Source organism: Onychostoma macrolepis, chromosome 02 (genome assembly GCF_012432095.1).
Source record: "Onychostoma macrolepis isolate SWU-2019 chromosome 02, ASM1243209v1, whole genome shotgun sequence".
NCBI classification, from domain to species: Eukaryota; Metazoa; Chordata; class Actinopteri; order Cypriniformes; family Cyprinidae; genus Onychostoma; species Onychostoma macrolepis.
The window spans coordinates 27,901,245-27,929,213 of record NC_081156.1 but is presented as its reverse complement, the minus strand read 5'-3'; the positions used below and the strand labels follow the sequence as shown (position 1 = coordinate 27,929,213).

At 39.4% G+C, this 27,969-nt stretch overlaps 1 protein-coding gene across 2 annotated transcripts; it reads right to left on the bottom strand.

Annotated features, from left to right (window-relative positions):
* Positions 1 to 353: 353 nt before the first annotated feature.
* On the bottom strand, positions 354 to 27,969 carry LOC131531243 (NACHT, LRR and PYD domains-containing protein 1 homolog). 2 transcript variants are annotated; one of them, XM_058761900.1, is made up of 19 exons: positions 27,779 to 27,969; positions 13,585 to 13,707; positions 12,437 to 12,468; positions 8,136 to 8,184; positions 6,222 to 7,857; positions 5,601 to 5,681; positions 5,387 to 5,467; positions 5,153 to 5,284; positions 4,672 to 4,824; positions 4,319 to 4,402; positions 4,133 to 4,209; positions 3,729 to 3,778; positions 3,208 to 3,269; positions 2,885 to 3,102; positions 2,518 to 2,771; positions 2,180 to 2,296; positions 1,915 to 2,068; positions 1,311 to 1,355; positions 354 to 1,205 (listed from the first exon to the last, which is right to left on the bottom strand). In XM_058761900.1, exons 1-19 carry the CDS (start codon positions 27,792 to 27,794, stop codon positions 943 to 945), a joined length of 3,627 nt encoding a protein of 1,208 aa, XP_058617883.1. In that variant the 5' UTR covers positions 27,795 to 27,969; the 3' UTR covers positions 354 to 942. The 2 variants fall into 2 exon arrangements, with proteins under 2 accessions (XP_058617883.1, XP_058617892.1); XM_058761909.1 differs by having other exon boundaries at positions 3,729 to 3,775.

Here is a 27,969-nt window from a genome sequence, read left to right as displayed (position 1 = left end):
GAGTTTATTATTAAATATCCTGCTAGTTGCAATATTCCTCCTCTCCGCGTCTCCTCGTTTCCCAGCTCCAACAACACACGTGACAATTTACAAAATGGGTTTCATTAACTATCCATGTTAAATATCTTCATGACTTTGAGACTTATTTGGCACCTTTATGTATGACGAGAGGACAGTGAATTTGATGAATCAAATTCACATATCAGACAGAAAGATGAGGGAATGAATCTGCAATACTGTGTTTATATTGTGTGGATGTGAGAGCATGTTTCAGTGTGACTCTTGAGATCTATTTCCTCATGATCCTGTTAAAAAAGACCTGTACTTCATATTGTATTTATGATTAACTTTGTTTTTGTTTGTTTTATTCATCTGCTAAAATGTAAACTACAAAAGAAAAATATGATGTGCTTTTTCCCCACAGCAAATTTTAGTTTTTTTTTTTTTAATTGTATGTGGTTATTTTTCCACAGTATTATAAAATAAAAACATCTTTCATAGTGACTCATATCGTCATACAGTAACAACATCAAACACTACATACCTCATATAAAAAAAAAAAAAAAAAAATACATTGACACAATCAACATGCATATATACGATGGGGACCAAAAAGAAAATATGGGAATTACAATTTAATTTTAATCTGGCTATATAGTATAAGTATATAGTAAACAGTCAAATTAAAACATTAGAACATAAATAAAGGAATTTCAAATTTATGACACATTGCCAGTCAATATCCAAATCCTTTACTAGAGAATGGTGAACATTAAGATTTGCTTGTACTTCCAAATACCTGCAGGACTCCGACACTCAAAAGTACATAGACGTCTGCTTAGAATCTGATATGGCTCTTTTCCACGTCAAAGATGGTTTTTACAAATCTGAACGTTGATGTTTAGCGTGTATACGCTCTAAGACCAAAAATGTATGCATGTTTTATAAGTGAGGTGCCAGATCATTTACTAGATGAGGTTCTTTCTCCTTCAGCAGTCTGCAGAATTCTACTTTTGCATCATCTCCTCCAGACTCAAGAGCATCCAACAAGAGTCTCATTTTTTTCTGTCGTGTTTCTGCAGCAAGAATCTCCTTCCACACTTCAAGAGTAATCATTTTATTGCTGTTCAGACTGTCAGCAATTTCCATCGCTGATGAAACTCTATCAATAAGTTTATCTTTGTGTGTGTTCACAAATTCACTTTCTAATTGAAACAAAAGATGATTTAAGTTAGCCTTCAGAAGAGTGAAAAGTGAGACAATTACAAGGAAAAAACATTTAAGTGTGATGTTCAGCATTAAAAACAGACCTGGGATCCTTCTGTGCGGAGGAGGTTCTACACCTTTACTTGGTGCTATTAATAATAATAATAAAAAAAAGATATTTGAGATTACTGAGAAATCTGCCAAACATTTTAAAGTCATCAAAATCTCTTGAGGTCTCATTCCTTGCAGGGAATGAACTGCTTATCTTTCTAGCCTTAATTGTTATTCTCTAGGCCAAGCCACCACAAACCATAAAGATGAACAATGTCACGTCATTCATATGGTTCGAAAAATGATTCACCAACAGTTTTTCAATATAAAAATTATTATAGTTATGTATTTTGTTTATTTGTTTAATGCAGTCACGCTAATTGAGATCCTCATTGTTTTGTGCCTAATAAATACAAAATAAAAACATAAATGTAATTATATATTTAAAGAAATATTGCATTGCTCCCTTAAATTGCTTTAGCATAGTTAGCTATACTGTTACAGTTTTATTAATTGTGTAGCTATTTTGAAGAATACTGTTACAGTTTAAAAATAGCCTGCCCAAATGTAGCCAAGGACATAGTGATTTCTCATAGATGAGTCTCTATCTCTCCCAAACTCTCTCAATTCTCTTCTACAACAAACTTTCATGGCTACCTGTAAGAAGGATTCGCCGTCTGTGCCATACTTCTTTCCCATTTTCAGTTTTGTCCAAAACACCCAGTCTGACCTCCCCAATGTCGACATCCAGAAATACTTCAAATGTGGGATGATAGTTTGGGCCAAAATTATCAAGCTGAAACATCTCACTCTGAAAAAGAGAACACCAATATGTAGATAACATTATAAAGTGGTTAGTTCTGTCTCTTAGTTATAATTTGATGCAAAAAATAAATAAATTAAAATGCTTTTATTTTGTTACCATTGGTTGCACTTCACAGTCCTCTGGCTGACAACACAGACTGTATTCTCTGTCAGTAAAAAGACGACATTTTGAACTTGTCTCTATGTATGATTTATTGTGGTGAGAACGCTGGACCTTGAGGAACGGGGTCGGGGAGGGGACCAAACAAAAAAGGGGTGAATTTACTTCAACATGTCACTATACAAAAGCAATAATAATGTAGAATAATAATAATGCTTAATAAATTTACTCAATGTGTGTTAGGGAAGCTTTGAAAGTTACAGGTTTTTATTTTTATAATAGAAAGCACATATAGAAAACAAAAACAAAGGAACAATACGTTCAGAAAGCAGTACCTCTGATACTGGAACATTCCCTGGAAGCAAGTGGACATTAAGTATTTTCTGTTTCTGTTCAACAGTTACAGGTCGAAGAAAGAGCAAAACCTGGCCATCAATGTGTAAGCCAAGTTTTGTTTTAATCCAGAGTCCAAAACAACTGAGGTCTCTAATGTCAATCATCACATAAGTTTCTGTCACTTTGAGTGGCTGGATCATTTCTATATTATCACCAGTGAAATGTGCTACAGCCAAACCGTCCTTATTTTCCTCTGCAAAATACATTTAAGAATTTTGTTATTTGGTCAAATAAATTTTAAAAGAAATTTGACAAAAAGTCAACCACAGTGCAACATTAATATTTAGAATGTAGAGATCAACCTACCAGAGAATATCACACAGTGAGGAAGGTGCAGTTGTGAGACTGATTTTGCAGCACAGTCAATGTTGTACAAGGGTCCTGCAGGCTGCATCTGACCCAAACCATCTAACAGACGAGGATCCCATGAAACAATTCTATACAGCACCTCTCCTTCACCCTCCATCACAAACACAAGACTGGTCAGACTGCAACGAAACTGACCAGCATGTGGACACACAAACCTGAAGGACAGGATATTAATAACACTTATAAATAAACACTTAGTGTGTTATTAATTAATAACACATATAACAGTCTCCTTATATCCTAACAATGTGGAAAAATACCTCATTGTATTGTCTTCATCCCCACTCAATTCTGGTGTGAATACTTCTACATCTTTTGAGAACTAAAGCAAAGAAATAAATGAAGAATCTTTTAAATAACATTTTGGAGGATAAAATATTTACTAAAATATTTGTATATTTACTAATATCTTAATCTTGTGCCAGTGCAAACCTTCGTTTAGTGTTAAAAACTACTGTCAGGACGTACTACAGACATGTAGTAAGTCAGCCACACAACTTTCCACTCCCATTGACACTTTTTGGAATTGTGCTTTCATGCTAATTCGCCCTTATGGCCTTAAATGTTTACATATTACATCTCTCTAAGCATTCTGAATAATGGGATTTGAATCATTTATCATATACTGAAACCTCAAAAGGGGTTATCAATGTGATTATAAAATATTTTCATACTGTACCACTATTTGCAGTAGAATGGTTTTTAGCTCAAGATTATCTCCAGATTTATAGTGATTTTAGGAAGAAGAAAAAGAAAAACGTAAGAATCTTCTGCTACTCACAGAGTATGCTGTTGATTCAGCTTTTGACACAGAATCTGAGCTCTCTCCTACTGTCAGACAACAATAGCAAGAGAAGGAAATTCAAAAAATAATATTTTTCAACACAAGTATTTTTTACACATACTACAAGTATATATTTACTCATATGTTATATAAAACATTTCTGAGAAAAGTAAATCAGATCAAATCACATTATTTGAATTATTATGTGAATAAGATGTGAATTAAAACAGCCACAAAGCTGATAAACTGTTTGTGTCCATAATGGTTGTTTTAAATCTCTCATTCTGAAATCACTGAAACCGAAGCCATTGAATATTTATTTGTGTACTATCTAATGTATAGCTCTATTGCAGGGGTCAATAACAATAAAAAGTCAATAATCTATTTGCTTCCACTCTCACTCTTTTCCCGCTTTGTCTTCAGCTTCTCTTCTGTAAATCTCTCCATGCGTGGCTTGATCAACACTAATTTCCCCCAGCTAATGAGAAAAACATTTAACACATTTCTGTATATCTACAGAAAATAATCTTCATAATGAACTTAAAGAAAAGGCTAAAGAAATATCTAATATATACTGTAACTCTTACACGGTCAGAGTCCAACCCATCTTCTCCAATGAAGTCTTCATGGACTGGATGTCCTCCAACATGATCTGATTGCTGACATTTATACTGAAAAAGATTTAAATAATTAACTACATTCATTCTAAAACTATAACAGCTTCTGATTTACTGTGTTCAATGGCCAGGGAAAAAAATATTGATTATGATAATCAATATTGGCAATCAAGTGGAAAAATTCTATTAAGATATTTTAGTCAAGTCACATTTTCACTAGTAACAAAAAAAAATAAAAAAGGGGGGGGGGGGGTAACAATTTACAAAAAGATAATATTTGTTAACATTAGTTAACTACATTAATGATCATATATTGCTGTTACCTGAGATCATTCAAGCTGGGACAGGCCTGAATGAAGGGCAGGATTTCAGAGGCAAATGTTTCAGTCAGAAGTGAATCCTGCAGATAGACTTTCTTCAAACCAGACACTGATTTCAGGAACGTCAACAGTTCAACAGAATGTTGCCCAGAACTTCTAAACAACACAAAAACCCAAACAAATTTGTAAATGTGGCACAAACCTTTACATGCTTTTATTTGTTTAAAAATAAAATGTAAAAAAATTGAACTGATTATTGCTAATAAACACCTCATAATTTACTTACCGATCACGATCAAAATTAAAATTCTTTCATCATTTACTCATTCTCATTTTGCTGAGAATTTTACAAATTCGTGTTTTAAAGATGAATGAAAGTCTTCTGGGTTTGGAACAACATTTTTTGGGTGAACTAGTCCTTTAATGACATTTTTTATTTTTAATGGCAAATGGCAACTGCATATGAGAACAAGCTTTCACTCACAAATATTCATAACTGTGCAACAGCTGCTCGCTCTGTGATTTCACCCAGTCGATGGTGGAGATAATTGAGCGCGGAGAGGTTACAGTTAATTCTGTGACTGATGATGTGAACACTGATGTGCAAAAAGACAACCTGAAGCATTTACAGATAAAAACATTAGTACAGGTTTATATTATGCATCAGGTATAGGATGAAACTGTAATTTTGTGTGTGACAAATGATTGAGTTTCATACGTGATGTCTCCATTTCTGACTGACACAGAGATCTCTGGGTGCAATCTCCTTAATATTCCATGGTTGTCAAGCTTCTTTATACTGGCAGATATATCATTTAATAAGTGCATTTCATTATTAGATATTGCATAAAACTGATTAAATATTTTGAATGATTGAATATGGAAATAAGTTTTTACAATGTTATTCTAAAATTAATAATAAATTACATTACTTGAGGTTATTCAAAATCTTTCCTTCAGCAGCAGCTGAGACCAAACCAACAACATCATCTGAAATGTGATCCATCATCAACCTTTGAAAGTAAAAGAAGTACACAGTACAGTATATCAGATTTGATTGTCATTGTTATTTCATGTTTACATTTGCAGTGTTTCAGACCAAAGTATGTGAGAAGTTTTGAACATGCTAAAAATGTGCAATTTGACTGAAGAGCTTGCATGTATATACATTTCTTTTGTAACTATTCTTGATAGCTGAATAAAATGTAATCTAACTGGCCATATTTCCACTGAAATGCAAGTAACTCAATATGAACTTCTTACTCACTGAACTGATCAAATTTTCTCAATACATAATTTCAAATCAATATCACATGATAATGACTACTGTAGTATTGAACCTTATCCTAGATGTTGAATCACAGCTGTGCTGCTATTCAGTACTACAGCACTCTTGCTTGTGTGATATTTTTGCTTTAGTATTAAAAAAACATAAAATTTTACATCACAGTTAGAGCTCCAAGATAAATTAATGCGTTTGAATTGCCATAAATATAAATAATAATTGTGATAATGTATAATGTCATGTGGCACAAAGTCTGAATGTCACTCACCACAGCTCTTTACAGCGGGACAGTTCTGGCTGGAGCATCTTCAGATTATCAGATGTTACAAGGAGTTTCAGGTTTCTGATGTGTTCACAGCACTGTAAACAGTACTTCAACACCCAACAATCTGCCATTTTCAGTGGTGTATTCGACAGATCTATCAAAACCAAACCTTCCAAAACTTTTCTAATGAAGCTCTTCTCATGAAGCTCATAGAGACAATGGAGAATGAACAGCATGTGTTCATTTTGATATCTCTGTGAATACCGATTGATCCATTCCTTAAGCTGAGTTTCTATGTTGACAGAGACAGCCATGTTGTGCTTTTCAGTGAATGATGGGATCCATTCTTTCTCACAGAAACCACAAAGAAACAGAATCACAGGCTGCAGCTGTTTTGCATGCATTACCTCTACATCTGCCATTGAAAAGTCTCTATCAGACCAACAGGACAAAGCCCATCCTCTCTCTACAGTGTGAAGCAGCTCCCTCACTTTCCTCTGAGTCTCTTCTTCATCCAGAAGAACATAGTACAGAGCGGTGAAGAACTCCTGAAGGCTGTGATGCATGAAAGTGAACATTGTCTCCTGACGGATTCTTCTCTTAGAGAGGAACCTGCACAGAAATGGGTTGCCAGCAGGGTCTGAAACAGTTTCATTCACACTTTTCTCATCAAACAGCACTTGTTGTTCCAGCATCCCTCTCTCTGCCAGCTGACCCAGACTCTGTAGCAAGGTTGAGACAGACTGACTCAAACCCTGGCAGTGATGCTCTAGTAGAGTGGACACAAAGTCAACGTAGATGGAGGTGATGGTTTCCAGTCCGCTTGTTACATCTGCACCAATTCTGAACATCTCACTGATGATCCAGCAGATAACAGGAATGGAGCAGGCAGTGAGGAGGGCTTTATTTGCTCTCACACAGTCATACTCTTTGCTGAAGAACTTCTGGAAGTACATCTCCACCTTCTTCTCAGAGAAACCCATGATTTCAGTGAAACCCATGATTTCAGTGAAACGTGGTTTACCTTTCTGCAGCTTGTTCAATGTGTTCCTAGTTCTGGTGGTGACCAGCAGTTTGGATCCAGGGATGAGATATCTCCTCACAAGGCCACAAAGAATAACCTCAGGTGAGGCTTTCTGAAGTGGATCAGTGTTTGCTGACATGTTATAAATGGCCTGTGTAAGTCTCAGTTTATCAAATCCATCAATGATGAAAAGCACCATCTCTGGTGAATGTTGTAACATCTGTGTGATCTGATCTGATGTTAAACTACAGCTGTAGCTCAAGAGCTCAATTAAATTAATCTCCTCAGAAACACACATCAGCTCTTCACATCTCAGATAGAAAACTAGATAAAAATGTCTAGAAGTTTCAGATGCCCAGTCAAACATGATCTTCTGTGCTATGATGGATTTGCCACTGCCAGAGTCGCCTTGGAGAATGACAGGCATTGTACCATATGACATCAACAATCTGTCCACACTGATGTTCTTAAAGCTGCCATTTTCATTTTTCTGAATGATCACTGGTTCATTATACAGGGCAGACAATGGCTTTCGTTCACCAGACAGTGAGCTCCACTCACTCTCATACTTCTGTCTGATTGACAGCTTATATTGACGTATAATCTCCTGAGATCCTAACAAAAATCCAGATGATTAACTAAAAAATGTATAAATGTATTGCACTCAATCAACAGAAAACAACGTACTATTGCATTATACCCACTGGTTTTCAAAAATATTGTAAATCTTTAAAATATTCATATTAAAAATTAGCACGAAAAAAAAATTATCATGTTGTGTTTTTGTGGGATTCTCTAAAAGAATGATTTCCTCATTATAGCTTTCAGTGCTTGAAAAGCAGAGATTAAATCAAAAGCAGAGTTCTCATTTTTAAATCAAAATATGGGCCTACCTGTCATCCCAACCTGGCTGAGTGGAGTCCCTTTAAATATTGAGGGATCCTACAGGAAAACCAGTTGAGAAAATGTAAATGCTTATCAAATTGAATCAACAGGAAATAACAGAATATTGCATTATACTTACTGCTTTTCAAAAATATTGTAAATCATTCAAATATTAATAATTAAATAAAAAAATTATCTGTTCCATATATAGCTTTTATAAATGAAATTGTTTTCTTTTTTCCAAATATAAACTATATCACATTGTGTTTTGGTAAGATTCCTGTAAGAACTCAGTAAGAAATTTACAAAATGTTCTATGTACATCACCAGGCTCATCTGTTCTACAGTTCAGTGTCACTACATATCATCACATTTCAAATTCTACCACTACTTGAAAACACACTGGGCAAATTCTCTTCCAAATTTTTTGGTATGTGTTTTTGATTTTAAATTATTATTCTAAAATCTTTGTGTAGTTCTTATGATTGTTAAGCAGGTCAAGTGCAAGAAGATGACAGTGGTATGACATCTCTTTGATTTTTGACAGTTACATCATATACTGTATATGGTCATCAGTGAGTATTTTCCCAACATATTAGGAAATAAAGGTCATGGACTGGCAGTTCACTCATAGTAACAGATAGAATGCACTATAATTCAATAATTTAATAATTTTATTGCCTTAAAGTACATTATGGAGTACTAGTTAAAGAGGTGGTTGATTGTGATTTAAATTTTTTAACTTAGTGTGTAATGTTGCTGTTTGAGCATAAACAATATCTGCAAAGTTACGACGCTAAAGGTTCAATGCAAACGGAGATATTGTCTTTTACAATTATGGCAGGTTAATGCCTACAATTACGGCTGGTAGGGACTATAACGAGCTACTTCCCAGGTGTCACAACTCACGGGGGAGCCCGGGAATCAGGAACGAGGAGACGAGGAATTAGCAACACGGGAGTTTTAATATACAGACAGGAACACAGATCACAGGCAGGGTTGACGTACAGGATGACTTTCAAAGACCGACAAACACTAACTGAAAGGACTGGGGTTTTAAAGACAGGACAATCAAGGAACTAAAGGAGACACACCTGGAATCAAATTAACCAATCAAGGGGAGACAGAAACTAGGTCACAGGGCACACATGGGGAGCAAAACACACACAAGACAGTCCAGGGACGTGACATTACTCCCCCCTCCCGGAAGGTGCGTCCTCGCACCGTGGAACAACAGAGGGGGGAAACGGTGGGAACCATGGCGGAGGCTCAGGAGGAGGACGGACCACCGGGAGGAGGTCGGCAGACAGAGACCAGGGAGGCAACGAAGGAGGGAGGAGCCAGGGAAGAGACAGGAGGGACCCGGAGCAGGAGGAGCCTGGCCGGACCCAGGCCACAGCCATGATGATGGCCACGGTGGAGCCGACGGAGGGAGGAGCCATGGAGGAGGAATGGCCTCCGACTCAGGGGCCGACCAGCGGCGGAGCAGGTGGTGGAGGAGCCCGAGGCGGAGACGGAGAGCCGGCGAGCCAGGGAATGCCGAGGATCCGGGGGCCAAGGTGGAGCAGAGTGCTCTGGCGACCCGAGGCGGGCGGAGCTCCGGAGATCAGCGGCGGGCAGGCGACTGAGGACCAAGGTGGAGCTGGCGGGAGGAAGGAGCCCAACTGAGCGGTGGGGCGGAGCGGCGAGGTGCAGCGGAGGAGCGGAGTCCTGAGGCGATGGCGGGTCGACGCCCGACCAAGGCGGAGCCGGAGGGACGAGGGAGCCTGGTGGAGCTGGAGGATCGGCGGGTGACGGTGGAGGCGAGGGAGCTAGGAGCCGAGGTGGAGCCGCTGGGTCAACGGGCCGAGGCAGAGTCCGGGCCGAGGAGGTTGGAGGCGGAGGTGAGGATACTCCAGCCCAGCGATGCTGGAGGATGGCAGTCCTGTGGGGCTCGCACCGTATTGATGGTGGGCTGAGGCGAGCAGAGGGGCTGCCAGACAACAGCGGTGGAGGAGGCAGGAGGCGGGTGGGAGGGTGGGCATTTGCGAGGGGCGGCACTGGGGGCGCTCTTGAAGCGCGGACCCTTGGGGGCGCTCTGGCAGCGCGGAGACAGGGAGGCGCTCTTGCAGCGCGGAGACAGGGAGGCGCTCTTGCAGCGGAGACAGGGAGGCGCTCTTGCAGCGGAGACAGGAGGCGCTCTTGCAGCGGAGACAGGAGGCGCCTTCTTGGCGCAGGCACTGGGGGCGCTCTGGGCGCTGTGCTGGACGGAACCAGCGGAGACTCTTGGGAGCGCCTTCTTGGCGCAGGCACTGGGGGCGCTCGAGCGCTGTGCTGGACGGAACCAGCGGAGACTCTTGGGAGCGCCTTCTTGGCGCAGGCACTGGGGGGCGCTCGGGAAGCGCTGTGCTGGACGGAACCAGCGGAGACTCTAGAGGGCTCTTGCGAGGGGCAGGCACTGGCGGGCTCTTGCGAGGGGCAGGCACTGGCGGGCTCTTGCGAGGGGCAGGCACTGGCGGGCTCTGCGAGGCCGGCTCTGGTGGGCTTGCCATACTCTCTGCCGGCGGGCTTGCCATACTCTCTGCCGGCGGGCTTGCCATACTCTCTGCCGGGCTTGCCATACTTTCTGCCGGCGGGTTTTCCTGGACCGCGAACGGCGGCTGGTGAAGGAAGCGTTGACCTCAGATCCGTTTCCCAGTCCAGTAAATCCTCCTCCATGTCCAGCAGCCCCAGATAGATGATCAGCTCATCCTCAGCCGTGATGCAGGGGGCGGAGCTCCACTCCGCGCTCACACCGTCCACGGTTGGCTCCCTCGCGATGGGCACCGTCGCCGGCTCTCGCACCTGATCTGACGTGTTGGGCTCAACTTCCGGGGCGATCTTCCGCTCAGTCGCTCGGCTTCGCGCTGGCTCGCAGATCGCGGCGGGGAATGGCTCTCCGTCATCGGTGGGCTCGGGCTGATGCTCCGTACCGCTGGGAGTTGGTGGGCTGGGCTCTGGGTCTGGAGTGGATCTGGCGAGATCATCCTCGGGAGACGGTGAGGGTGATCCGTTTCTCACCAGAATCCACTCCACGGCGGCGGCGAAATCCTCTCGAGGACCATCCTCGGACGACAGCGCTCTGCACGCGGTGTTCAGACTTGCGTTGTAGAATGAGCAGAGCGTGCCGTCCGGGTAGCTGGTGTCATTAGCTATCATCAGGAATAGTCTGGTGTGGTCCTCGAGATCGTTCCCCTGCTCCAGCAGGAGGAGGAGGAATTGGCCGAACATAGGGATCCATAGATGCACAACGGAAAGAAAAAACACTGGGTAAAAACGGAAACAAAACGGAGGGTACAAACACGGAGGTTACTGTATAGGTCGGTCTTTCTGTCACATCTCACGGGGGAGCCCGGGAATCAGGAACGAGGAGACGAGGAATTAGCAACACGGGAGTTTTAATATACAGACAGGAACACAGATCACAGGCAGGGTTGACGTACAGGATGACTTTCAAAGACCGACAAACACTAACTGAAAGGACTGGGGTTTTAAAGACAGGACAATCAAGGAACTAAAGGAGACACACCTGGAATCAAATTAACCAATCAAGGGGAGACAGAAACTAGGTCACAGGGCACACATGGGGAGCAAAACACACACAAGACAGTCCAGGGACGTGACACCAGGTTTGTGACAGCACAAACCCTGAAATTGACATAAACCTCACCCCCGGAAACATGTAACAAAGCGGCCTTGTTGCGCTGCTTTAGAGAAGAGGAAGAGTTGTTGCCATGCTGTTAAAACTAGGGGTGCATGAAAAAAATCTATTCATATATGAATTCATATACGAATAAGCAATATTGATGATGTCATTGTTTACAATACAACCGGAGCACATGCATTTCGCTGAGAGGCGTGACGTTTAGATGCGCACTAGAGGCGGTTTAGCAAATCACAACACACTGAGCCAGCTAACCAATCAGAGCCCATTGCATATTTCTGAGGGAGGGGCTTCATAAAACTACGAAATCATCAAAGCATTCAAAGGAGAAGGCACAGAGCGGTGTAGAATAAATGTAAATTATGTGAAAAATAATGCCGAACATTAACACATGTTAGACTGCTCCCCATAAACACAATCAAGCCAAGAAAAAAAAAAGTCAACCACCCCTTTAAATTGTATCCATTAGTACTGTCCAAATAAAGTTCCAGTATCGATATGCCCACATTTGCCATTTCAAAAGACATAGATGCACATAATAATGATATAATGGTTAAAAATGAAGACACCTAATGTATATCATTGTGTCATTACACCAAAGATGACAGAAAATTCCTTTTCACTTACATAAACTTTTCCAGATGTCCAAATTTGCCGTCCTTGAAGAGAATAAAAGTTCATGTCAGATAAACTGAAGATGAAGTATAAAGCAGTATGAACACAACCTAATAATGATTTATTAACAAGTTTGAAATGAGCTTAAAGGGAAACTTTCTGTCATCATTTACTCTGTTATGACATAATATGTCTATTCTGGTAAACGAAGAAAAACAGCTTTCAGAAACAGAAGCACATTCTTTCTTCTATGGAAGATGATCATATTTAGGTTTTTAATAAATTCACATGCTGATTTATATGTATTGTCTTAGTTGTGTAAGATACATTTTTAAGAGTTCTCATTGAATTGAACATGGACACTCAAATCAAATGATAAATGTAAACTGCACTGATAATTAACGGAAAAGGCTTCAATAAAATCTTAACAGTGAACTGGTTAACAGTGAACAGTTAAAAAAATTATTTACACCACAAAATAATAAAGTGCTTGATTGCTTATAGGCATAACTGATGATTTTCCCATTGATAAACATTAAGGGGATTTCTCAGAATGAGCTAAGAGAAAGATTTTTTAATTACTGTTTGTAAAATCTGAGATTCTATAGATTCTTGACTTATATGCTGGTTTTGAAGGGTCACTGGGCTCATCATCTGAATCTGATGACATGATGTGTTCTGGGAAAAAATAATTTTCAAGAGAGACACAGGTCAGCTGAACTGAGAACTGAAGTGAAAATGTCCAGCTACAGCACAACCAGCTTTACTCAATCAAATTGAGTAGGATATCAAGTGTGATATTGAGGGCTATAAATCAATAAAAAGTGTTTAGTCTGACACAGTTTTCTTAATCCTGGTCCTGAGGATCCACAGCACTGCACATTTTGATCGCTGACGTCTGCCCAATCTGATGGAGATATTATCTAGAAGTTTATCTAGGTTTTAGAACCTATCCAAATTTTGATGACATATGCATTGACGCAATTAGCAACCTCTGTTAGGGTATAATTGCTGGTGTTTTTGAATTGTACGTAGAGCGGCCTACGAAGTCGATTGTGAGTCCTGAAGCTGACTTCTGCTGATGAAACTGCAAACTATCTTCAGTAAATTTTCTTCATTTTTGATCGAATCTCTTGACTTCTGGTCTTCATTCAACACACCTGGTCCGAGGGTCTTTACTCTAGATTCCCCTACAAAGTGTTGACCTTTCCAAATGTTCTTGAGTCTCTCATTTGTAGGGTCACTTGGTTGATCATCTGGGCTTGATGTCTGTGTGATGTGCTCTGAAAAAAACAAAACAATTATTATTCCGCATGTGCGGAAGCGATCTAAACAATGAGTGTACTGTTCAGTTTCTTGCACAGAACGATTGTTTTGTGTCTTAAGACCTCAATGTGTCGTCACGAGCCGCATGGTTTAATTTGGTTTTGTCTGTGTATGTTTTTTTTTTTACTCTCAAAGCCGTGGGTTCCATTGACTGCCATTATATGACTGACAGACTGCAATGTTTGAGTTAAAAATCTTAATTTGTGTTCTACTGAAGAAACAAAGTCACCTACATCTTGGATGCCCTGGGGTTAAGCAGATAAACATAAAATTTTCATTTTTGGGTGAACTATCCCTTTAAGGGACACATGATTCAAGTTGACCATTAAGCTTTCTCCAATAGTAAGTAATACAGACCCTCTCATCTCCCTATATTAAGACAATCTCTGGTTGCAGGCTTGCCTTCTAGTGGCTTTGTAGATTTTAAACCTGGAAGATGAAAATAGCGCAAAAAAGCTTAAAATTAACCAGTTTTTTCCAACAATATTACTAAAGATTGTTTTTAAAAGGATGTTTAACAAGTACTGCACACAATGGCACAGTTTAACATAGGCAAGGAACTACTGTCAAAGCCAAGCAACAGAATAAAGGATGCTTGAAAAGCTGTCTGGTAGGGAGTTAATTTATAATGATGTTCAAAACGATCAGTTAACGGATATCAGATGATTACATCCTTTCGTAATTTAGCAATTTACATGCTTACATATCTGTGATTGGTTTAAGGTAATCATGTGACATTAAGTCGTTAAGCTGGGATGCTGGTTTATGCTGGTCTTGAGCAAGTCGGACCAGCTTAGGACCAGCACATGACCAGTTTAAACCAGCTAAGGACCGGCTTAAATCAGCTCAAACCAGCATCCCAGCTTCAAAACATACCATACCAGCATATGCTGTTTTTTTTTTTTTTCAACAGGGAACAGTTTTGCTGCTTAATATTTTTTGGAACCAGTGAAATTTTGTTCAGGGTTCTTTTATGAATAGAAAGCTAAAAAAGAACAGCATTGATAATTAATCAGGCTGATAAAAATCCTGATTTGCATAAAAAAAAAAACATTAAAAGTATTTTGAACGGCAGTGTGTGTGTGTATATGTATGTATGTATGCATGTATGTATGTATATAAAATTTTATCTAAATATCTATGTATCTAAATAAAAATAGACTATATTCAGTATATGATCCAAAGTAACTAGTAACTAACTACTTGAGTAGTTTTTTTATCCGATACTTTTTTACTCTTACTCAAGTAACTATTCAGACTATTACTTTTACTTTTACTTGAGTAAATATTTCTTCAAGTACTTTTACTTGAGTAGTTTTTGAGTACTCTACCCACCTCTGTCTATTGTGCAGAGTACAATACCAGAAGCACACATACATAACCCATACGTATTACCGGCACATCCGGGAACTTAACTGTCAATTTCGTCACTGCCCCTTTTTAGGGGAAAATAAGGGCGAATTCCAAACGGCTTTTTTGTGCCGTTGAAGGGCACTTCGGGAAGGGGACGCCATTTGTAGGGACCTTCCAAACGAAAGTGAGCAACTGATTCCCTTCACGAAGGGCCCTTCCAGAAGTCCGTTAGTGAAGGGAACATGCGATGGTCACTTCACGGAAGTGATTTCCATTTGTGATCATGTGATCTTCTCTTAGGAGATCTTGCAATGCATTTTAAAGCAAAGTTGGGGTTTATTTTGACTTTACATACAAACGTAAGTAGAATAAGCTAATTAAACTTTTCTTTATTTTTATGTAATACAAAATATTTTCGTCAGTGATAAAAATATGATTTAAGACTATTGTTAGCAAGTTTAAGCAAGTTTAGTTTGAAAAAGTTTAATAGTAAATAAGACACAGTTAGACAATATTTGAATAAAATAATAACAATAAGAAGAAATATTTATTTGCAACAATTGTTGGAGTGCTGAATGCTGCACACATGCGCAGCGTTGTCAAGGTAACATTTTGTCAGTCATTCCCTTTACCAAGGGAGTTCCTAACGCTTATACGAGACAGTAATGCCTATACACCCTTTAAAGAAGACACTTCAAGGGCTCTGCCCTTCGAAGGGAGTAGGGCATAGGGATGCTCACTTCTGTTTGGAATTCGCCCTAAACTAGACTTCAATACAAAATAGCGGCACAAGCAACGTCCGTAAACAGCCGGCAGACGTGAATAACTTAAGAAATCACTAAGATTAAACATGTCAAGTAATTATATGTCCACCCTGCCTGCCATAGAGCGTGAAAGATACATCCACAAACTTAATTTGGTCAATTTAAAAACATCCCTTCACTCTCCCAGCGTCAAATTGGTGTAACAACCAGTGTTGCCAACTAATTTTCAGAGAAAGTTGCTGAAGGAAGGTCAATTTGTTGCTAGAAGTTGCTAAATGACGTTGTGATGTCATTGCGCGATTACGTCATTGCGTAATCACTGCGCAAAATTGTGTCACAACATCAAATCTCAGCAAAAATATATATTTTATATATGTTAATTTAGATTTGTTTGTAAAATAATATGCATAATATAATATTAAAATATAAATAACTGTATTTTAAAAAACATTGAATTATTGAACACTTACACATTTTTGAATGATTACAATTTAAGTTTTTTTTTTTTTTTTAATAGCTAGTAAACTAGTAATATAACACATTCTCAACAATTATGCTTTAAGCAGTGTATTAGTAGTTAGTATGCTACACTCCAAGAAAAGGCTGTAAAAATAGGGCACAATCTACTATGTTAATATGAAAGAATTTTCCGTATTGGTTTTTTACCTGCATTTTAAATTACGCATTGTGTTTTCGGGTTACATGGTTACAGTGGATAACATCCTGGAAAATTACTAGTAACCTATATTTTCCATTTTTCTTACAGCATACTAACTGATCAACAATCGCAAGTACAAGCTATAACAAAGTGTAGCCTATCATAAATGAACAATTATTCAGTTGTTATTATTATTATTATATTGAAGAAATGCAAATAGCAGCTAATTCAATTCACGTGATGTGTGTACTGCTAGGCATCTTTGGTTTTCTTTTTGTGTAATTTGGATGGAAAATGTGTCACTTATCAAAAGTTGCTAAAAGTTGCCAAATAAATTTTTAAAAATTGCTAAATTTGTTGCTAGGTGCTTTTGGAAGAAAAAGTTGCTAGGGTAGTCTGAAAAGTTGCTAAAGTTGGCAACACTGGTAACAACCCCACCCAGTGGCCAGGGGCCGGTTGCACCAGCTGCACGTAAGTTACAACCTAGCCTAGTTTTGACGTAAATGGACACTAAGTTACAACTTACACACTAATAAATATTTTTTCGTTGCACCATTACACTTAGTTGAAGTGTAACTCTACGTTTAAACTAAATATTTACGGACGCGTCTGGTCAGGAGTAACGGTTGGAATAAAATAGCAGACTGAGTGAACTGCATCAATATGCTCTTCTTTTACCTGACAACCTCCAATCCTTTAGGCATATATGATGCTGCTGACATTCACACTCACGTACATATTAAGAGAGAGAACAATATGTGAATATGTGAAGCCCGTCTTCAACACCCCATCTACAGCGCGCCTCTGTGCACTTCGGTCCGTGTTTGCGCATGTCAGATGAAATAATAAATAAATGGCATTTCTTATGTTTTTTCTTTCAGTATTTATTGATCCTTATTTATTTCAATTACAGTTTCTGAATGTTATTTACATATAAAAATAGCTTACGTATAGACTAATGTTATTAATGTATGGTTTTTAATGGAAACTTGTTTTTACCGTTAGTATAGGTGAAGCAAAAGAAGTTAGAATGAAGGATAAATTAAAATTAATAACATTTAAACAAGTTCTGCTCGTGTATTTGAAGGTTTCTATTGGATGATTTAGGGTAAACGTCATTTTATGCGACTCGCATTGCTACGGAGCTTACGAACTACTAGCACGTCCTGTAGCAACTGGTGCAACGGTAAGTACAAATTTAGTTACAAACTAGCAGTAGTTACTAGCCTCTAGTGTGGACTTAACATTCTAATTTAAGTAAGAACTTACGAATGGCTGGTGCAACCCTACCCAGGTGTCTTACCGGACATTTACTCGTACCTAATCGAATCACCAGGGTAGGGTTGCACCAGCCATTGGTAAGTTCTTACTTAAATTAGAATGTTAAGTTCACACTAGAGGCTAGTAACTACTTGCTAGTTTGTAACTAAATTTGTACTTACTTCGGTTGCACCAGTTGTTTGTTAAGCAGGACGTAGCTAGTAGTTCTTAAGCTCTCCGTAAAGTAATGTGTAGTCGCATAAAATGACGTTTACCCTAAATCATCCAATAGAAACCTTCAAATACGCGAGCAGAATTTAGGCTTGTTTGAGATGCGCCTCGCCTCGCCTGAAATGTAGGCAAGAGTAGGCGGCTGCAGTGAGGGGAGGAGTGAAATAAGTGCAGTTAAGACGGACAGTTCTGCCCTCTCGAAGTAGAACGAGATCAAAGGAGATCAAAGGCAGATATCGCGTTATTCTCACTCATATGCTGTGCTGCTGATAAACATGATATAATTTAAGTTCTGTTGCTTTTATATGAATATAAATATGATGAACAAGACACTCAAAGTGCTTGCTATTTAATTCCATATGAAAGGCGTATTTATCCTCCATTTTTATTTTAATTCAGACATATAGTTTAGATTTTTATAGAAAATATGACAACAATCACATATCTCACACAGAGATCGCACTGTCAGTGTTTGGGAATATTCATGCACAATTTAAATACATAATAGCATGAAATCAGATTAAAAAAATAAAACATTTTAGAAGAGAAGGCAGCATCACGGTTGTCTGAACCAATGAGCATTAAGCTGTGTCGTCAGTCAGTCGTTTCCCATCATGCTTTTGGTCAGCGCAGTCGGTGGAGAGCAACTGCTTTTGTTTTCCCCTAAAAGTGGGCGTGAATCTGTTCAGAGACAGCTGTCTCATTTAGAAGGCTGCGTCCTCCGGAGGTCTCATTCGAAGGGTGCATACGTCATCGAGGCTGTCTCAATTCAGAATAGCAAGTAGGACACTCCGAATGCGACCTTCGAATGCGACCTTCTTTCACGGGAATTCGGAGGATGCATCCATAGACATAATAAATACCTAGACGCCTCATTGGCCGCTCGACCGCACGTCAACGGCGCCGCCATATTGGTGCGGGCAACTCTCCAGAACTCTCATACCGGGACAGAAGAAAACATACCTGACTCAGCGGCAGCTTGGGCATCTACAGACCGTCTCACATTAATAAAAACAGATCTCGGGGTATTATCTTTCACAGGTAAGACTGAACAGTTGTTTCTGGATGTTTTTTTTGGTCATTTTTAGCATTATGTTGACAGCTTAATTAGCCACCAGTGTCAGACTATTAATAGCTAGCGATATCGCTAGTAAGCAGTGAAAGCTGAGACTTTATACGAAATCAAAGTTTAAATTAATTCTTATTAAGTTTTAACTTATATTGTAGTTCATATCATAAACTAAATTGTGTTATGAGCACAATATATACAGTGAGCACTTTGACAAGACCGTGTCAGACTGTCAGGATAGGGATGGAGCTAAAGCATCTCTCTTTAATTTCACTTCTCATTTACAAAGAGCAAGTTTATCATCACTAGATTATAAGGATTTCATAGCTTATCATAAAACTGTGGACTGATTATATAAATTATTTGTTTTTTTCTTTTTTAGCCAACTGCAAACAGGACAAAGCAAGCCTTAAGGAAAGCTGAAGAAAGCATGTTTCCTGCATTTCCTAGAGACTAGGCTACACCTCCACAGCCTAATGTTGTATTTGTACTCGTTAAAACCCAGAACAGCCCTGAATGAATGGCCAGAATGACCCTGATCATATTCAAACCACTCTCTCTCCCCGGGACAAACTTCCAGGAGCATTTTTTAACCTTTGTAAGGGTAACTTTTATAACAATATAATTACCTTATTAAATGTTTCTGTTATTTTTGTCAAATATTTAAAAATAACCAGTTTCTTCAGTCAATCACAAAACTATAGACTGCATTTTAAATTATTTACACAGGCTGTTTAATGCTGATCATGTACTGTATGTGCATTTACACAAAAACTGCATAATGTAAATAGCCTAGAAATGAGAAACACAGGATTACACATAAACATGCTCTTTATGTTGTAATAATGATTATTAATTTTGATTTATAGAAAGTTTTTTGGGGGCATGTCATATTCTGGTCTGTGTTAAACATAACTATACTTTGACATTTTGTTGTACAACGTAAACTGCACACACTCACACCCCAAACATTCCTATGTAGTAACATATATTGAAAAATAAAGACTGCTTCAAAATGTGTTTTCTGCATGGATGTGTGTAATTTGCATTGTAGAGCAAAATGTCAAGCTTTGTCAAGTTGTTTACATTATTTTACTCATTCATTGAAAAACCTCATTAGAAAATATAGGAAAATCTTGAGGGAAGCAGTGGAGAATTAGTCTTTATTAGTCAGGTTTTGTTGTCACAATTAATATATATATATTATATATATATATATATATATATATAATACTCAAGGAGCTCATTAATTAAACAATTTGGAATTCATGACCACAATTTTTTGCTTGTCATTAGTTGTCTTTGTTTAATAATTATTATACAAATACCATTATAAAACTGTACTTTTCACGATTATTTATAATTTACTATTAATTTATTCTTCATTATTGACTATTCTGCATTATTCCACCCTTGATATTACATATTCTACTTGCTATCTATTGTTATTCATTTATTTAGTATTGTATTACACGTATAATTTGCGCTATTATAAATCTATTATATCAGTTATGTTATTGTGCTGTTGTACTTGCTTTTAATATTATTCTAAATGTAATGTAAATGTACTACATATACATTTTAATGTTACATATCACTTTTACTATATTTTTACTGTGCACCAGTGCATATTAGTTCACCACTGTAACTGTAAGTTTTACTGGATCCATAAAGAATTATCAGTTATATTTGTTATTGCTTGTAGAGTTTTTATCTGTAGCCTATAGAGTGCTATGAAAATAGAAAGCAGACTACCAGTGTGTCCCTTTTTGATTTGTATTCGCTGGTTTTATAAAATGTTCTCAATGATGGTAAATTATTAGTACTTAAATATGTATTATTTCGATTTTTTCCCCCCTCAGTATTTCAAAGGGAACGAGCTGTGTTTTGACCTGAAGCACGAGAAAAGCTCAAATGTTGGGGTTGAAGACAGAGAAAGCAATGAAACAACTTAATTTCATTTAATGTACATTAAAATTACATTACATGTATATGTCACAGTTATACTACATCAATATTAGAATTGTTAACCGAAAAAAATCAACCAAATCAACACGAGTGTGAGTGTGAGCTTTTACAATTTCTTAAGAAAATTATTAATTTTCCAAGCCTAACTGAATAACTGGAGGCAGAGTTATTTTTAACTCCATGTAGATCACAAACCACTGAAATTGGTTGATAAATGTAAACGTTATCGTGTTTTTATCCCGAAAAAACCGCAGCTCCCCCGTTTACCTCCATTTGTTTTTAAGGCAGTCTTGCCCTCACAAACATGGCGGGCGTGTTGACGTATCGCAGCAACGGACCGAAGCGGCCAATGAGGCGTCTAGGTATTTATATGTCTATGGATGCATCAGGTGTATCCTTCGCTGCAACAGATAACCCACAATTCTTTGCGTCAATAAACAACTGTCGTTAATTTGAAAAATGCCGGTGCCGGCAGATGTACACACAAGCGCAGATGTGGTGTTTTCAACTTAACTTAAATTGCCTCCAATAAAAACTTTGAGGTTGATATAGGTTAAACTTTGTTCTTAATATCCTCCTCCTTTTTTTCTCTAACAGCTGTCTGTTGTACGAACGTTGCAGCTCCTCAAACATTGAGCGAAATAAAACAAGCTTTTTTTTTTTTTAATTACTTTCCAAATTTAGAAACATTTTTCCTTAATTTAAGTAGTGTGAGAGTGCAACAATGCTCTAAATGTTTTGGCAAATCAACGTGATACTTCCTGTTTTTTCCCCCCGCCAGTCCTACGAAGGCCGTCTCGTTTAATTCTAGGTTGAGGACACTTCGTATACGTTATGCATCCTACAGAGGATGCAACCTCCAGAGGATTCGACCCCCGGAGGACGCAGCCTTCTAAATGAGACACAGCCATTCTATGACGTTGCGCCGGTTGGGAGTATGAATAGTGTCTGCGGGAGGGCATGATCATTAGAGATAATGAGCTGAGATAGGAGAAAATTTACCTGTCTTTACTTTCATGCTTATTACAAAATGAAACTGAACAAAATGTTCTCAGTTTGTCGATGCGTTCACATTAAACTGTTTCTTATAAACTACTTATATGGGTAGAAAACGCTTAACGTGATATTATTCACTTTATACGATGAATAAGAGCTCTTTTTGACAGCAGAAAGTGTTGATTATAAGTCAAATTTGACAGAAGTTTGTTTTCCCCCGGTCATTGTTAAGGTACGTTAAACCACATTAAGCTGTTTCCTTATGGCCCTTTCACACCGCAGGAACCTTTTCATAGTACCCGAACTAATTGTGGAACTACCCACTTTTTGGCGTGTTCGCACCGTGGGAGCTAGGAACTGTTTTAGTTCCCGGAACTCCGTTTGGAGGAACTAAATTAGCTCCTACTTCAGAGTAGGGTCTAAAACAGTTCCATACCCAGCAAACATAGAACGTTCCCCTAACGTTAGTTTTTGGTTCCCGTTTGGTTATTTTTTTGGGAACCAAATACTAACGTTAGGGAAACGTTATTTTTAGGTTATTTTTTTGTAACCATAAAATAACGTTCCCAGGACGTTCAAATCAAGTCAAGTTGAGCTTTATTGTCATTCCGCTACATGTGGGGGCATACAGTGGAACGAAATGTCGTGCCTCACAGGACCACAGGGCTACATAAATACAGGCATACAGCAATGGAGTAAAACAATATAAACCTATACACAACTATCCTACTGATAGATTTTGACTATAAATATACTATATATATAAAAAATAAATTTTACCTGTACTTAAACTAAAAAATACAAACTATACGAGTGCTTCAGATAAATACTGTACATGTGCGAAGAGAAACATTGTGAGTCAGCAGCTGGCTGGGGAACAGTGCAGGATGATTTGTAGTGCATGAGCATGTAAACATACATATATTACTGAGTGTTTTTGTGGGATTTGTATACACACAGCAGTGTGTGTGAAAAGTGACTAGTGCGCATAGAGGAGGAGAGTTTGCTACTACAGGTGGTTTGTACAGGCCCACTCACCTGCGTGTAGCACACTTCGATTGCACAAAAAAAAAAGTTTCATAAGTTTCAGATGGTCCATGTTTCAGGAGGTAGGGGGTTTGTATGGGGGTTCAGAGAGGGGCAGGGTGATTTGAGTTCAGGGCTCTCACAGCCTGGGGGAAAAAGCTGTTGAGCAGTCTGGCAGAGCGGGCTCTGATGCTCCGGTACCGTCTTCCTGATGGTAGAAGATGGAAGAGACTGTGGGAAGGGTGTGTGGAGTCCTTCACGATACTGTTGGCTTTGCTGGAGCATCGTGTAAGGAAAATGTCCAGGATGGAGGGGAGAGGGGCACCGATGATCCTTGCAGCTGTGTTCATTGTCCGCTGGAGGGTCTTGCGGTCTGCTGCAGTACAGTTCCCGTACCAGACAGTGATGCAGCTGGTCAGCACACTCTCAATGGTGCCCCTGTAGAAAGTGGTGAGGATGGGTGGAGGGAGACTTGCTCTTTTCAGCCGGCAGAGGAAGTGTAGGCGCTGTTGTGCCTTCTTGGAGAGTGACATGGTGTTGGTGGTCCAGGTGAGATCCTCTGTGATGTGCACCCCCAGGAATTTAGTGCTGCTGACTCTCTCCACAGGCGAGCTGTCGATGGTCAGTGGGGGGTGATCACCGGAGTTTCTTCTGAAGTCCATCACAACCTCCTTTGTCTTACTCACATTGAGGGACAGGTTGTTAGTGCCACATCATTTTGCCAGCTGTGCCACTTCCTCTCTGTAGTGCGTTTCATCGTTGTTGCTGATGAGACCTACCATTGTTGTGTCATCAGCAAACTTGATGATGTGGTTGGAGCTGGACTTGGCAGTGCAGTCGTGGGTCAGCAGCGTGAAGAGTAGTGGGCTGAGCACACAGCCTTGTGGGGCACCTGTGCTCAGTGTGGTAGTGCTCGAGGTGTTGTGGCCAACACAGACTGACTGAGGTCTTCCGGTTAGAAAGTCCAGAATCCAATTACAGAGGGAGTTGTTGAGGCCCAGCAGGTTTAGTTTATTTATGAGCTGTTGTGGGATTATTGTGTTGAATGCTGAGCTGAAGTCAATGAACAGCATTCTAACATAAGAGTCTTTGTTTTCTAGGTGGGTAAGAGCTAGGTGGAGGGTGGAGGAAATTGCATCGTCCGTAGAGTGGTTTGGACGGTATGCAAACTGGATCGGATTGAGTGTGTTGGGGAGGCTGGTTTTGATGTTGTGCATGACTAACCTCTCAAAGCATTTCATCATGATTGGAGTCAGTGCTATGGGACGGTAGTCATTTAGACAGGACACAGGTGATTTATTTGGTACCGGTATGATTGTTGTGGATTTGAGACATGTGGGGACGACTGCCTGGCTCAGCGAGGTGTTGAAGATATCTGTTAGGACATCTGTCAGCTGTACAGCACAGTCTTTCAACACACGGCCAGGTATGTTGTCGGGACCCGCAGCCTTGCATGGGTTGATCCTAGATAGGGTCTTCCTTACATCGGCTGGACAGAGCGCCTGGTCGTTGGGAGGTGTGGGCAGTTTTTGTGCAGGTGTGTCATTCTGCATTTCAAACCGTGAATAAAAGTGGTTGAGTGTATCTGGGAGGGATGTGTCATCATCACAGGCCTGTGGCGGGGGCTTGTAGTCTGTGATGGTCTGAATGGCTTCCCACAGGCTCCGTGTGTCTCTGCTGTCTGTGCGGTGATTGTTGATTTTTTGAGCATATGACCGTTTTTTGCTGTTTTGAGGGCTGCTTTATCTCCTGATCTGAAAGCTTCATCTCTGGTCATTAGCAGCCCACGAACCTCTGCTGTCATCCATGGCTTCTGGTTGGCGCGTGTGGTGATGGTCTTGGTGACTGTCACATCATCAGTGCACTTTTTGATGTAAGCAGTCACAGTTTCCGTGTACTCCTGCAGGTCTGTGTGGTTGTTGTAGGTGGCCGCCTCTTTAAACATGTTCCAGTCTGTGTCCTGGAAGCAGTCCTGCAGTGCTGAGGTAGCATTTTCTGGCCATACCGTGATCTGCTTTAGAACCGGTTTGGCAAGTTTGAGAAGTGGTCTGTATGCTGGGATTAGCATAACAGAGATGTGGTCTGAGTACCCGAGGTGGGGGCGGGGTTCGGATTTGTATGCGTTTTTTTCTGTTGTGTAAACAAAGTCCAGTGTGTTATTTCCCCTTGTTGCAAAGTTCACATGTTGGTAGAACTTTGGCAAAACTGTCTTTAAGTTTGTGTGGTTGAAGTCACCGGCTATGATGAAAAAGCCGTCAGGGTTATTTGTTTGTTGTTCGCTGATGGCGCTGTACAGTTCACGAAGCGCATCCTTAGTGTTTGCACAAGGGGGATGTAAACCGCAACAATAACAATGGCCGTGAAATCCCGCGGCAGGTAGAACGGTCTACACTTCACAAACATAAACTCCACCAGTGATGAACAGTGTTTTGATACTACCGCAGCATTGTTACACCATTTCTTGTTGATGTACACACACAAGCCACCCCGGCGAGTCTTACCAGACAGTGATGGTAGCAGGTTAGCCCGTGCAGCTGAATGGCGGAGTCCGGGATGTTGTCGTTTAGCCATGTTTCAGTGAAAACAGACACACAACAATCCCTTGCCTCATGCTGTGTAGACCGACTGAGTTTAATTAAGTCCAGTTTGTTTTCCAGAGAGCAAACGTTTGAGAGCATGAGTGTTGGAAGAGCCGGTCTTGTGGGGTTAGCCCTTAGCCTGGCTCGTATACCTCCGCGCTTCCGTCCTCTCTCACACCGCTTGCGCCGCCGCCTTGTGCGGGTAGAGTCAGTAGGCAAGGCCGTGGTCTCAAGGTCCAGCTCCCGCAGTAAACAAAGGCCTCGTAGCTTCTCAGTAGCCGCCAGCGAGAGTTTGTGTTTGTATATGTTGTCGATATCCAAAAGGCTTTGGCGATCATAGATGTATCCCGGAGTGATCTCCCAATGAATTAGCGGTAAATTGACATTGTTTGGAGACGAACAGAGGACATTAAAAGACATAAAAGCCATCTTGGATTTACCCGTTATTTTATGGTTGCAGGGTGGTTATTTTTAAAATAACCTGAAAATAACTTAGGGAGAACGTTCCCTAATGGTTAGTTTTAGGTTATTTTTTTGCAACCATAAAATAACGTTCCCAGAATGTTGCAGGGTGGTTATTTTTAAAATAACTTTTAAAAAAATAACTTATAGAGATCAATGGTTAGTTTTAGGTTAGTTTTATAACCCTGTAAAACTATCTTTCCAATGAAAACGTTTCAGATGTTTTTTGTGTAATGACCTATACAGAGCCCTGAAATTCGTTTAATGCAGCATTTATTAAAATACAGAAATGATATCAATTAAAACAAGTTTTAATTTACAATATTAAGCCAGGATTAAGCAGGGAGTGATAACAGAAATTATAACTTCGTTTGTTTCATCTTCATATACTACGTGCGCGCCTCTGATCCGCACGCGGCCACGCGCTGCTCCATGACGCGCTTTCATCTGAAGAGAGCGTAATTTAAAAATTAACGGTCATTTCATTTTACTTGTTTACTCGTACTCGCTTATCGATCTATTTATTGAATGATTACTTAAAATGAATATAGTTATGACAGTAAATATGATTTCGGAGGGATTTGACATGCCTAACTGAAGAGAACATGATGTTAAGCGAGAAATTTTTTGTTTATGGATCAAAAGAGGATTGTCCCGCTGTACAAACTGTACACTAGCGGTAAGAAATGAATGATATTCCAATTTAAGTCGAGTAATTTTTTATTTATTTTTTTAATATCTGTGAATAAACGTCATATTTTATAAACCATACATTGTGTGAAGTAATTTTTATTTGGTGCTGAAGAAATAAAATATTGGCAACTTAGCTAAATTACCCCGTAATGGACAGATGTAATCTTATTTAATCTTACATATGATAGTTGATGTGCTCAAATTATTTTTTATTAATTAAACAATAGATAAAAACAAGATATGGTTTTATAATGCTGATTAGGCGTCCATACGGATAATTTCCAGGCAATTTGTTACACTGGGTCGTGTGTGCTGAATGATTACTGACCTTATGATTAGTGATCATACTGGAGTAAACAGGTTAGGGAAACGTTATAAGAATTGTTAGTAGGGTATAGACTTCTATGGTGGAGAACGCTTAACATGAAATTATGCACTTTATACGCTGAATAAGAGCTCGTTCTTTTGACAGCAGAAAGTATTTATTATAAGTCAAATTTGACAGAAACGTGGTTTTCCCCGGTCGTTGTTAAGGTAGGCCAACGTCAAGCCACGTTAAGCTTCCTTATAATGGACTTCTATGGGGGAGAAACCCTGAAATGATTCACTTCATCTGTGGAATAAGAGCTCGTTCTTTTGACAGTAGTTAGTGTTTATTACAAGTAAGGTTTGACAGAAATTTGGGTTTCCCTGGTCGATGTTTAGGTACGTTAAGCCACGTTAAGCGTTTTTCACGTTAAGCGTTTTAGAATGTCCCCCTTAAGTCTTGTCTGTGAAACCGGGTCTTCTCAACTAAGAAAATTAGCTTAACTTTTAGCTTATAACTTTTTGCCAATCCAACATTTGTTAATTGATTTTTTTACAGTGTAGCCTACTTTTATAAAGAAGCCAAAGAAAATATTTAATCAAAACACTAAATTTAAATTATGCAAATTAGAAACAGAATTCAAGCAGAATTAGTTCACTCACTATGAGGGTCCGCCATTGTGATTGCTCGACTTTATCCTGTGTTTTAAGCAGAACTATTTGAATAGTGTTCCGGAGTTCATACTGCTGTACTGTGAGAAATGTGAATTACACCAGTTTTGTCCGATTTCTTCTGTCATCCTCAAAAAATGCGCAAAATCTTTCCTGACTTGAGAAACAGGAAGTTACAGATG

Bases quoted from the DNA above. Each gene is read 5' to 3' on its own strand.
- LOC131531243 (XM_058761900.1), bottom strand. The intron at 7,858-8,135 runs GTAGGCCCATAT...GATTTTTGTTAG, and splicing joins CAGCCAGGTTGGGATGACAG to GATCTCAGGAGATTATACGT. The intron at 3,103-3,207 runs GTATTTTTCCAC...CCTGTCCTTCAG, and splicing joins GATGAAGACAATACAATGAG to GTTTGTGTGTCCACATGCTG.